The sequence below is a fragment of the Crotalus tigris genome, unplaced genomic scaffold (genome assembly GCF_016545835.1).
Source record: "Crotalus tigris isolate CLP2741 ecotype Arizona unplaced genomic scaffold, ASM1654583v1 scf7180000024337.5909745, whole genome shotgun sequence".
Lineage (NCBI taxonomy): Eukaryota > Metazoa > Chordata > Lepidosauria > Squamata > Viperidae > Crotalus > Crotalus tigris.
In genome coordinates, this window is record NW_024100507.1 from 4301698 (window position 1) to 4314568 (window position 12871).

The following is a 12871-nucleotide window of genomic DNA, read 5'->3' on the forward strand; positions in this document are numbered from 1 at the left end:
TGATTGAGGACTTGATTTCTTGGCCATCCTATTGCAGGATCTGAGGCATGTAGCATTACAATATATTTGGAACAAAACAGGTGGAAATTATCAGCCAGCAAATTTCCCGAACTAATTTGCAGTTGACTCAGACTGCTTCCAAAGGAAGGTACTGATTATGGCTTTGCTTTCAAAATTTATGTTTTACTTGATACATGAATGTTAATGTCCAACCTTTTATTTTGAAAGGAAAAAGCTGCCGCTTCCGACCTCTCTTGACCTATCTCCTTCAAGACAGGTTGCTATCAAAGAGGCAGACTACAGAAGTGGTAGTCCTTTCTAATTGGTATTCTTTCCAATCACCATCACCAAAAAGGGGAAATAATAAACCTTGATCAGCTAAATAGAAAGAAGATATCAGGGTGCTAATTATGTAGACAAAAGTACAAATAGAACAGATCTTATAAAACAAAAGCAGGAAAGCAAAGACTTTTTCTTTCAGCAGCCTGAGTTTTAACCTGAAAGTTTCTACAATGTGTCTTGAAGAATTTCTTTCTTTCTTTCTTTCTTTCTTTCTTTCTTTCTTTCTTTCTTTCTTTCTTTCTTTCTTTCTTTCTTTCTTTCTCTCTCCCTCTCTCTCTCTCTCTCTCTCTCTCTCTCCTTTCTTTCTTGATATTCAGTGTCATGAGAAATAAAATAGAAATACTTTTGTTTGCAGTTCCATGGGTGCTGCCTATCAGTGTGGATTCCTAGATCACAGAGTGTACCCCAGCTCCATCTTTGTTACTACAACAAGGATACAGTTTTTGGGGTCTTTCATGGAAAATAAGTTTGTACCACAGTTACTCATAGATACAATGTCTATTCAGTTTAAACTAGGATTTCCATTTGTAAAATATACAGCATACGGGTAACAACTTTGCCAAAACTGCTGGTCAGAAATCAACAGGAGAGACATTTCCTCCTTCATAGGTTATGGAGAAGGTAGTTTCAGGTGGGAGCTACTTGAAAGAAATGATTAAATATAGCAAATGAAGGGAAGGGAAGCATGTTCAGCCATGCAATTGTTACTTGGTCTTTTTTCTCTAAGCATTTAATTAATCCCACTTTTATTATTTTTATAAATAACACAAGTCGGCGAACCTACCTAATATTTCCTTATTCTCCTATTTTCCCCACAACAACAATCCTGCATGGTGTGTTGGGCTGAGAAAGAGTAACTGACTCAAAGTCACCCAGCAGCTTTCATGCCTAAGGCAGGACCCTGATGATTGGTCTAAAGTCAACCAGTTGCTTTTTCATGCTTAAGATAGGACTAGAATTGATTGTCTCCTGGTTTCTAGACTGGCATCTTAACCACTAAACCAAACTGACTCTCATTATCCCCATGTACAAGCATACTGTTTGAGCTGAATCATGAAGTATAAATATTTTATTTAATGTGTGAGGGCAGCAATATATCCCTGTAATTGGAGAGAAGCTGTGTTTCTGAGTGGCAACACAGATGGACATAAAGTGGAGCTTCTAGACAGAATTAGGAAGGAGAAAACTAGTTGACTCTAGACACAATTAGCCAGGAGAAGATTATTTTCTTTTGTGCACACTAAGAATTTTCAGTTATTAGACTTGCCTACACCACATGACCTATTTTGAAGGTAGAAGTCTTGGACATAGACTTTTGAAATAGACCGTTTGAAATGAACATGTAAGATTAAATGCTCTACATATTCTTCCTAAATGCGCTACATATTCTTCAATCCTTCCCTGTGCGGGTTTTAGCATCTTCCCTCTATCTATGCTCCAATTAATATTACATATGGACCTGTCAGCTTTATTAACTCAATTTTTTGTGGGAGCTTTTGCTTTTGCCACCAACAAATAGTAGCCCTCCTTTTAATATTGAACTATTTGTATTTCAGCTGTGAATATAGCTGCCATAAATATTTATGACCTTATAGAACCTTTTTGATTCCTCCCCCCCCCCAATGAGATTTTGACATGTACAACTGATTGGCTTCTGAACCTGTCACCATTCCTCACTCTAACTATGAAATCTATGGTTGGTGTCACAATTTCAACATTTTAAAAATCTATTTTTAATTGATGCCAAAACTTCTTTGAGTTAGATCTGTGCTTAAACAAATGAGCACTACTGTATTAATCTAAAAATTAAGGGTTTTTTCCTCTGACTTTAATATAAACACTTTTCTTCATTATTATTTTTCTACTCTTATCTCCTTTAGCCTTGGTTCTTCTCCTTTTACAGTGGAAAATAATTTTGGCCCACATTTGTAATACTGACCACATTCATACGCCAGGCTAAATGGTATTAGGGCTTAGCCATGAACAAGCAGCAGAGTGACACAATTGCCAATGTTCAAATGAATCAAGTCATGCAAACCAGGGATTCTAGTTTATTTCATGAAGCATTAGTAAAGAGAGATGGAAAAGAAACCTTTTGGAATAGCCAGCAGACTCTGCAATACACATTTAGTACTAAGTTGTGGCATTGTTTCTTTCAAACCCCATGAATGGACTCATTGTGGAAGCCTAGCCAAGTACTGATAAGGGTTCCATTACTAAACAATAGTCAGTAATTCATTATTTTTAGAATATATATAAATGCAGTGGCAAAAATGCCATAATGTTTTTTAATATAATCTTTAAAAATGGCTCGTGGTTAAAACGCTAAGTCAGAAGACCATTGAGAGGTCAGTGGCTCAGCAGTTCAAAACCCAAGAGCGAGCCATGTGACGGAATGAGCTTCCATCAATTTGTCCCAGATCTTGCCAACCTAGTAGTTGGAAAGCATGCAAATACAAGTAGATAAATAGGTGCCACTTTATTGGAAAATACCAGGGACATGAAAGGAGCTCCATCAGATATTCCCTGGAAAACGGTGATGTCACTAGCTAATCCTTTCAATCTGGAAGCACCTTGGTACCGTAGGTGCTTCCAACACAAAATGAAGTAGTAATATAATTTGGAACTACAAAGCAAGTATCAGTGACTTTGAATAGTTAACTATTCAATTTATCCTTAATTAGATTAGGTACCATCTTTTTTTATCCCCTCAACATGTTGAAGAGGCTAGCAGATAAAATTATGAAAGTGTTGAGTATGCAGTTCTTTTTCTTATATTTGAAATAGTTGTTCCTGGGTATATGATTTATTGGTAAGAAGACATATTGATGCTATATTTCATTTTTGGTTAACACTGTTTCTAGTTCAGCACTGTAATCATGCCCAAGTAGTCATAAAATATAACAGTATGTTTTCGAAAAATTCAAATGTATTTTAATGAGAATAATACAATTCAGTTAAATTATAAATCTACTCTTTTATAATTGGATTGATGACAGAAAAGGAAAATAATTACATTGGTCGACATCAATCCTACATGCATGCATTTTGTCCCAATCTGAACTAAGAGTTCTATTAAAATAAGATAATGGGGTGGGGGGCTTGGGAGTGAGAAAGCACTGATCTTCCACATGTCATAAAATGAAAATTATTTATGGAAGGATAGTGAATTGTGGTAATCCAAAAGTCAATAAACTATACCTATATCATATTCCAGCCATCCCATTCAACAATTAAATATGGAAGTTATAGTTCAGCTTTTGGGGTTCTCTAATCTCTCAACATTCTTGCAGGAACAAGTCCCATTTGTCTGTCTGTCTGTTTGTCTAGATATCTAGATATTGGGATGTGGATGGATATATAGATACAAATTTAACATTCATCCCCAGCTGAAAAATTAAATATGTTATTCTAGTTACCCTATCATTCAAATAAATGATACTTATTTATAAATTCTACTTATTTATTCACTTTTTATGCATTTTGATTTTGCAAAAAAGGGTAATTTTATTCTACCTAAATGCTTGTTTTCTTCAGCCCATGTTACAAAGTAGAGGGTTTTTAGTACCAGATTTAATATTATAGAAACTAAAATGATTCAACTGACCTTTTACTGAACAATTATGCACATTTCACTGGTTGTTTTGGTGACATGGCCAGAGATTCTGAGCCTTTTGCTCTTCATTGTTTATTATTTCTGATAGACAAAGGCAGTACTGTGTTGCTGTAACTCCCACCACAATCATTCCTTTATTTTCAGAAAGGAAAATGGGTCATGTTCTCAGAAGCTGTCTGGAAAAATGTTCTGACTTGCAATTTATGGCTAAGTTGTTTCTGCATTGGTGGCCAAATTTAAAGTTTACAGAATGTTGTGCAATGTTTATCTAGCAAATTTGCCTATGTTCTATTTTTTTTAATTTATAGATATTAAAGAAAGTTAAGAGGCATGAGCTAAAAAAAAACTTATCTGCATCATATATTTTATCTCTGTCCTGTTTTTCTTTATTGATCTTGTGGATAAATAAGGTTTTTTTTATTATTGTTTATTAAATTTATCAGCTTACAGTGTAATAAAACATACAGATACAAAAATTATAAGAACAGAATGAAATTACAAAAAAATAAACAAACTAAAAAACCATGGGTTGGGGCAGAGAAGTGGTGGTGCCTTCTTTGTTACTACACAAGCCATCTCCAACCAACAGCTTCTCCTTCAAGGCCTCGTGCCAACCAGCACAGCCAGGTTTTAAGGCTTTTTCTGAAGGCCAAAAGAAAGGAGACAAATCTCATCTCCTGCAGCAAGATGTCCCAAAGCAGGGGTAGGCAACCTTGGTTCTTTTATGACTCGTGGACTTCTGGGAGTTGAAGTCTGTAAGTCATAAAAGAGCCAAGGTTGCCTACTCCAGTCCCAAAGGGTGGAGGCTATATCAGAAAAGGCTCTTCTCGGGATTTTGCGTGCGTGATGGCGGCTACTTTGTAGCCGTCCTCCTGGGTAAGTGTAAGAACCGCTATGAACAGCAGATATCAGCTGTTCAGCGGTTCAAAATCCCCCTCCCGGGCAAAGGGGGGGGGTAGAGAGTGTCTGAATAGTGGTAGAGCCTCTTTCGCACCCCCCAAGTTTTTTTTTGGGGGGGGGTGAAAGGAGTGCTCCCACGGAGTTCAGACTTGTCTCCGCTTCCCAGCTGTTTTTGTCCTCAGGGACAAAACGAGCCGCCGCAAACACCTCCGTGCTTAAAGAGAACTGGTGAGTTTTTTTTTTTAAATGGACAGAGCTGAGTAGAGGATTTAGTTTTTGCTTTCTTTGACTTATTTGGATTTTAAGTTTTAAGATTTGTTTCTATTTTTATTCTCTCTTTTTATTTTTTTTCTTTGTTGAAAGGGAAAGTAAAATGGCGATCGGCAAACTCCTCGGTGTTTTTTTTTCTGGAAGTTAGAATGCTGACCGGCAGGCTTTTTGGTGTTTTTCTTTCTTTCCTTTCCCTTTCTCTTTTTATTTCCTTATGATTGGAATGGTTGTTTTTGGTATCTCTAAGTATTTTTTTTGGAACGGACTTTTTTTATTTAATTATTTTTTTTTTCCCTTCTCCCTTTTTTTTTCCTTTGAACTCCCTTTTTTTTTTTATTGTAATGACCCTTTTTTGAAGGACTTTTTTTCTGTTTAATTTTTTGTAATTTTTAAGAAGGAGTAAAACTTTTTTTTAATTCTTTTTCTCTTCCTTTTTTTCCCTTTTTTCTTTTTATTATAATGACCTTCTTTGGAGGGAGTTATATTTTTGAAGGAATTTTTATAATTGCTTAAGAAGGACTAAAGGTTTTTCTTTAAGATGGCTCCAAAGCGTCCAGGGATTTCTACAGCTTCTAAATCAACAGTTTCACCCTCTTCTGGGGGTCAGCTAATAACTATGAAGGACTTGCAAGACATGATGGGAGATGTTATAATTCAAATTAGGGCAGAAATGAAAAAGATTTTAGAGGAAAACAATAAGATCTTGAGACAAGATTTTGTTTTGGCTTTAGAAGGTGTTGCTTCTGTTCTTGAAAAGGTGAACTCCCATGTGGAAGAGGTAGCTGAAAAAGTGGACATAATGGAGGGGAAAATTGAAAGTATGGAAAAAGAAATGGAAAATGAGATTCTTATGCTTCAATATGGACAAATGGAATATGCCTTAAGAATTAGAGGTCTGGGAGAGTCTTTGCAAGGAGATCTGAAGGAGATGGTTGCAAAGGACTTTGCATTGATTTTGAATAAAGAAAAAGAGGGAATACTTAATGAAATTGAAAAATTATTTAGGGTTAACTCTGTGGTGGCAGCACAGAAGAATCTGCCAAGAGATGTGGTAATTTACTTTGGTAAAAGATCTTTACGCAATGAAATTGTGCAAGCCTATTATAAGAAGAGATTTCAAATTGCTTCACAAGATGTTATAATTTTTAAAGAGATCCCATCTAAAATTTTAAGAAGAAGAAAGGAGTTTGCTTTTTTAGCAAATGAACTTAAAAAGAGAAAAATTTCATTCAGATGGGATGTTCCGATTGGAATGGTGGTGAATTACCTGGGGACATGTTATAGACTTAATACTGTTTCTCAAGCAAAAGATTTTTATACTTCGGTCCTGGGGGTATGTGCATCGCCATCAATTAAGTTTAAAGCTTTGGAAGAAAAGAATGTAGAATCACAGTTTGAAGAGCCTATATTTATGAAAACTGGAGAATCTTTGTGTGAGAGGCCTCAACAAGTCCAGGTTGAGGAGCAGAAGACAACTTGTGCAGTATATAATCCCAAAGAAAAGCAGCAACAGAAGAAGGTTAAGGAAGTTTCATATTTAGTGGTTTCTGAATCTCTGGGAGATGTTAGACCTACAAAGTCTTTGGAGCAATCTTTAAGGGTGGAATTGTTGCCTGAAATGGAAACTGGGAAATCTCAGTCTGAGGGGCATCAACAAGAGAGGAACGGGCAGAGGATAACTTGTACAACTTACAATTGTAAAGATCAATACAAGGAGGAATTTAAGGAACCCTTATTGGCTTCGGAGTCGATGGGAGATTCAGGAATTTTGGAGCAGTCTCCTAAGGCAGAACTTGCAGCATTTCTTACGAGTTTGATACAAGAATGGAGAAGGGAAATGGAAGAATGGAAGAATGGAGAATGGAAAAAACTGGAATGTGAATAATTAATAATACTAATATAATTGAGATTGATAAGGATGTAGTTTTTTACGGATGGAATTAGTTATTGGTGAAGATTGAAATGTTTAATGTGTTTATTAACTTTGTTGTTTTAAGTTTTGAACCTTTAATGATAATATTGTTTAAATTTGTGTTTTGAAGGGATTATAATTTGCTTATTTTAGTGAGTGGATTCTAATATTTTAAATTTTAAAAATTTGTGGTTTTGGAGGGAGTTTATATAGAGTGATGATTGTATTTAGATTTGTTTAGGATTTAAAAGTGTTTTTAGTTTTTAAATATTATTATTAATATTTTTAAGACAAAATAATTTGTTTAATTAAATGTGCTTAGATTTGTTTAGGACTTATAGGTTTTTTAAGTTTTTGTTTTTTGTTTTTTTTTTTTTTTTTTTCTTTTTGGATAGGAGAGAAGATTATGAAGATTGAAGGAAATATGTACTTACTTTAAGTTCTTTAAGAGTATTTAGCTTTAATGGTATAACAAAGATTTGTATGTTTATTTTTTCGTTTTAGGATAAAGAAAGAGGGAGAAATTAGATTTTATATTATAGATATAGATATTCAAAGAAAGTAATGTTTAAATTTGTGTTTTTGGAGGGAGCTTATATAGAATGATGATTGTATTTAAATTTGTTTAGGTTTTAAAAGTGTTTTAAGTTTTTTTTTTTTTTTAATTAAGCCTGTACTCAGCTCTGGGAAGTCCAGGGGAGGGTTTGGGAGGTTGGGAAGGGGGGGGGTGAGGTAGGGGGGGGTATGGGAAGGGGATTTGTTTTTGTAAAATGTAAAAATTTTCAATAAAAAAAAAAAAAAAAAAGAAAAGGCTCTTCTCCTGGACTTCACCAGACAAACTTCCTTGGCTGATGGGGTCTACAGTAGGCTCCTTCTGCCAGCATGAGTGGGGCAGGTCAATCCCATTGCGGAAAGATGCTTTCTCAGATATTCAATTCAATTAACAGAAAGATGGTAGAAGATAACTTTATTAGAAGAGGGAAGGTTTGCTGATGCTACTTCCCTCTACAGCAGTGGTTCTCAACCTTTTTAATGCCGCGACCCCCAACCGGTCGTAAGTCGAGGACTTCTCAACTGGCGCAGCATCATTTGCAGAATGGGACTTTTGGTGGGCTCAGCAGGGCAGAGACAGCCTGGACAATTCCTATTGGCTTTTGAAAGCCAATAGAATTAGACTCTATTCAAGAGAGTCTATTCTATTGGCTTTCAAAATCCAATAGAATAAAAGGGAGTAGCACAGCTAAGGAAAAGGGGAAAAAATGGCGGACTGCATTGTTTGGCGACCCCCATGAAATGGTCGTTCGACCCCAAATGGGGTCCTGACCCACAGGTTGAGAACCACTGCTCTACAGCATTCTGCTCCAGAGTTTTAGGCAATCTCTGGAATAGCTCCTAATTGTAGAGACTGCAGGAGAAAATAAAATATTCCTCCTGTCAGACCTGCCCCAGTCAGATCCCTTAGGAAAAAAGACTGTGTTTGGTTGACGTTATAGGTTCTTTTATTAGAGGTTGCTAGCTGCAGTAAAGCCAGGCTAGAACTAAGGTTCCTGTGCAAAAGCTTACAAACTTTTCCCCTTCATAGCAGATCTCCCCCCCTTGACCAGTTCGTCTTCAGCCAATAGCAAGCTGTATGAATATTTTAAGAACCTCTCAGGATGTTTGGAGCAATCCACATTCCATTCTCAAGCTTCATGGACTCGAAGGCTGGTTTCTTGTGTCCTTGGTCTCTGTCAAGCTGTCATCTCCCCTCCCTTTTCCCCACCTATGCCCCATGCATGTTTATTTCCCACTTGCTCTTCTGCTGCCCCCTGAAGCTGATGGCAGGATGCCAGCGAGGCATGAAGCCAAAGATGGCAGAGCTGACATCTCTGTTATTCCCAGAGAAGCCTTGACTAGATCAAATATACTTCTGCCACAGGAAGAACTTGCATGTGTAAAGAGTATTTTTTTAAAAAAAATATTCCTCTCTTTTTTTAATTTGAAAAAAAGAGTTCAGCAAATAAAACTTCTCCAACCTGAATAAAAGCCAGTTCGTTCTCTGTTTTGGTTGGACCTGAAAGATTATTAAAATCAAGATAAAATTTAGAGAACCCATCTGGTTCCTGGGCTTTCCAGACTAGCTTGGAGGTCTGCTTTGAGTTTCACTGGGCCCCAATCGCCAGTCGTTACTTCTCCAAGAAAAATAAGGGTGTGTTAAAATTACTTTTGTAGAGATTAAAAGATTTTGATAATTATAACTCTACCGCAAGGATGGGTTGATAACCCACCTATTTTATCTTCCCAGAAGCCCAAGATCAGGCTGTCAGCTTGTTCTGGCAAAATAGTCAAATTTTATTAAGATTTTTGTTTGTATTTGTTTGTTTAGTGGATTCCCCATTTTTTTTCCAGCTTAATTAGAATGCTGATAAGCCATCAGTATGATTGTGTTCTCTTTTGAACAAATTTAAGCTGAACGTTCTGTACTGAAAACAGATGGATCAACTCAGGAATGCAAAGCCAGGCATAATGGTGACTATTTCAACGGCAAAATTAGAATCCCTATTTGTACTGATCCAGTGCAAGTAATTCTCGACTTAGGACCATAACCGAGCCCAAAATTTCTGTTGCTAAGTGAGGCATTTGTTCAGTGAGTTTTGCCTCATTTTATGACCTTTTTTCCACAGTTGTTAAGCAAATCACCGCAGTTAAATAAAACATAAGGGTCGTTAAGGCAATCTGGCTTCCCCTATTGATTTTGCTTATCAGTGGTCGGTTGAAAAGGTTACAAATGGTGAACACATGGCCATGAGACAGTGCAACTGTCATAAATACATGCTGGTTGCCAACCACCCAAAATTTTGATCACATGACCCTGGGCATGCTCCAGCAGTCATAAGGGTGAGAAACGGTCATAAGTCATTTTTTCCAGTATTGTTGCAACTTTGAATGGTCACTAAACAAAAGAACTGATATGTTCACTGTTTAACAGCTGAGCCATCATATTTTATATCAATGGAAGCTTTTGGACTTTGTTATTACTAGCATCAATACCTCTCTGAGAAGATTTCCACTATCTTAGTTGGACTGTAAGAAACTACACCTTTGCCAGTTCAGCCAACATTACCACCACAAAGTGTTTTGGGAACAGGAAATGTGAGGTCCTAGCGCAGTGGTGGTGAACCTATGGCATGTGTGCAAGAGGGGGCACTCAAAGCCCTCTTTGTGGGCACGTGCACCTTTGCCCCAGCCCCTCCTGCGGCCCCCTCACCAGCAACCCCCCCAGAGGAGAGTCGCCCCTGGGTGTGGCCCACGTAGAGTAGTGCAGCCAAGGACATGGCAGCCAGGCAGCGGGGACAAAACTCTCCCCTTGAGCCCCATCACACGCAGATGATGCTACAAGGCATGGCTGGAGGGCATGGCTGCCATGGCACTGCAGGGCTACCTGGGCAATTGCTGCGACGGGCTGTGGAGGCAGTAGATGGCTCTGCGGGTGGCGGGGTGGGGGCCAGGGGGCAGAGTCGGGGTGGGTCAGGGTGGGCGGGGGCGGGGCGGGTTTTGGGCACTCGGTCTCTAAAAGGTTCACCATCACTGTCCTAGCATATCATGCTAAATCCTTTTTCTTCTCTTTACTTTTTCTGAAATAAATGACATATCTCTAATAACATTTTGCTGCTTGTTTTTAATATTTAATGTAGGAATATGGCACAAGGTTGTGTTGAATGTGTTACAGTAGAAGTCTTTATTTATTTCCCACCTTTATTGTTTTTTTTAAATTGAGGCAGCGAACACACCTAATACCCCTTCCTTCTCCTATTTGCCTTGCAACAACAACCCCCATAAGGTGGATTGAACAGAAAGAGAGGGACTGATCTAAGGTAACCCAGCTGGCTTATTTTTATAATCTGTACAACTTACTTAGCTGTATTGTATATTTGCAGTGCGGGATGCAAGAAATCTAATCCCTATGGATCCTAATGGACTCTCAGACCCGTATGTTAAACTGAAACTTATTCCAGATCCTAAGAATGAAAGTAAACAGAAGACAAAAACCATCCGCTCAACACTCAATCCACACTGGAATGAGTCCTTCACATTGTAAGTTGCGTTTGGATACTTTGCTTAGCCCTATTACAGTGACATTTTGTTGTATGAATGCCTAAATAAGCTAACTTATTTTTCTGTTCATAGTAAATTAAAGCCCACAGACAAAGACAGGAGATTATCAGTGGAAGTCTGGGATTGGGATCGAACCACCAGGAATGACTTCATGGGATCTCTTTCTTTTGGGGTGTCGGAACTGATGAAGTCACCAGCTTGTGGGTGGTAAGACATCTTTGTAACCTTTGACTATTTAACATATTAACCATAAATTCTATTCAGTTGTTGAAATGCTTTGTCGCGGTGTCAGTTAGATAGTTACAGAATGTGTAATTATTAGCTTGTAAGAATTGGAAAGCAGAAAAGTTGCTGAGTTTTGAAATAATACTTCAGTCAGTAACTTGCTTTGATGTAGAAACAGCATCTTTTTTTTTTCAGTTGGTTCCCCAAAGGGCAGAAGAAGCCAAGGCAATGATACAACCCTCTTACTGGTTTCTCCGGAAGGGATGAAGCAGCATTCAAACCAGCTGCCTACTTAGCATCCTCTGTGCTAATGTCTTACTGCAGGCAAATGCTGCACTTTTGAAGATTATTTACCATTATTTATTAAGGAGAGCCTGTTTGGCCTCAGTAAATTTAGAATACTAGGACTGTCCACTGCTTCCTATTTCTGGTCTTTTCTTCTTCTGAAAAAAAAATGGCCTGCATTCAGATAGGAAGACTAAAATGCATAAAACAATTCTTTTTGTATATCTCAAATTATTTTCCTCATATTGTTCAGGTATAAATTACTTAACCAGGAAGAAGGCGAGTATTATAATGTGCCAATACCAGAAGCTGATGACGCTGGAAATGCAGAACTCAGACAGAAGTTTGAGGTGAGAACATATTATTGGAGTCAGTATAAGAGGTATTCCTGTGTTTAGAAAAGTACATGTTTAGTGTTTAGAAAAGTACATAAGAGTCTGTTTAGGAGTCCATTCTCGCATCTCAGAAGTTTTTCCTGTAGAAATACTACCTAAAAAATAAACATTTCAGTACCTCTGGTCCCATTAGGCAACACTGTTCTTTGCTAGCCAGCAATTTGCCATGATTCTATTGCTTTCAGTAAGTTGATAACTCGCATTTAATATCAACATAAATTTTGTCACCTGTTATATTGATAAATTACACTTAAATAGTAAGTATGCATTCAGATTTGCAAAAAGATGTGACATATAGAGGTTTGTGTCAGTTTCTGCTCATTTACAAATTCATTTGCCCCGGAGAGCCTAAATGTTGCTTTCAACTGCAGTCTACGGAACCCAGTTAAATGTGTCGTAAACATTATTTTTCAATCGATTGGACAAGTTTGACTTTAGTTTACTTAGGGGTACGTGCACAAAACATGTAAATACTCAGTCACTACACTTGTTTCTGGTTTAAATTAATGCTGTTCTAATTAATGTTTAATTAATCTGACTTACTACCAATTTTCAACTTGTGGCACTCTCATTCTAGCACTCTGTATTCGTGTTTCACAGCTCAGAGTTGCTGAGTTGTGGGGTCATTTTACTGCACATTTGTGCCCGGAATGGAAGCAAGCATGCAAAGATGTATGGTGTTGTGTCCTGAGCCTGCAAAAGCAGGTTCGGGACGTTGCATTGTTCCTGGACATTCCAAAAGCTGCCCGGGACCAGACAGAGTGGCGCCAGCCTTGCGCACATGCGCAAGACGCTAAAACGCTCTGTTTCTATTGGTTGACATTGTCCAGG

At 37.7% G+C, this 12871-nt stretch overlaps 1 protein-coding gene across 1 annotated transcript in view; it reads left to right on the plus strand.

The window, feature by feature from the left end:
* PRKCA (protein kinase C alpha) overlaps positions 1–12871 on the plus strand; it is a 228591-nt gene that overhangs the window by 156575 nt on the left and 59145 nt on the right. Inside the window, exons 6-8 of the mRNA XM_039325461.1 lie at positions 10958–11114; positions 11208–11342; positions 11899–11995. Coding sequence (XP_039181395.1) covers positions 10958–11114; positions 11208–11342; positions 11899–11995 — 389 coding nt within the window. The remainder of the gene's footprint in view (positions 1–10957; positions 11115–11207; positions 11343–11898; positions 11996–12871) is intronic.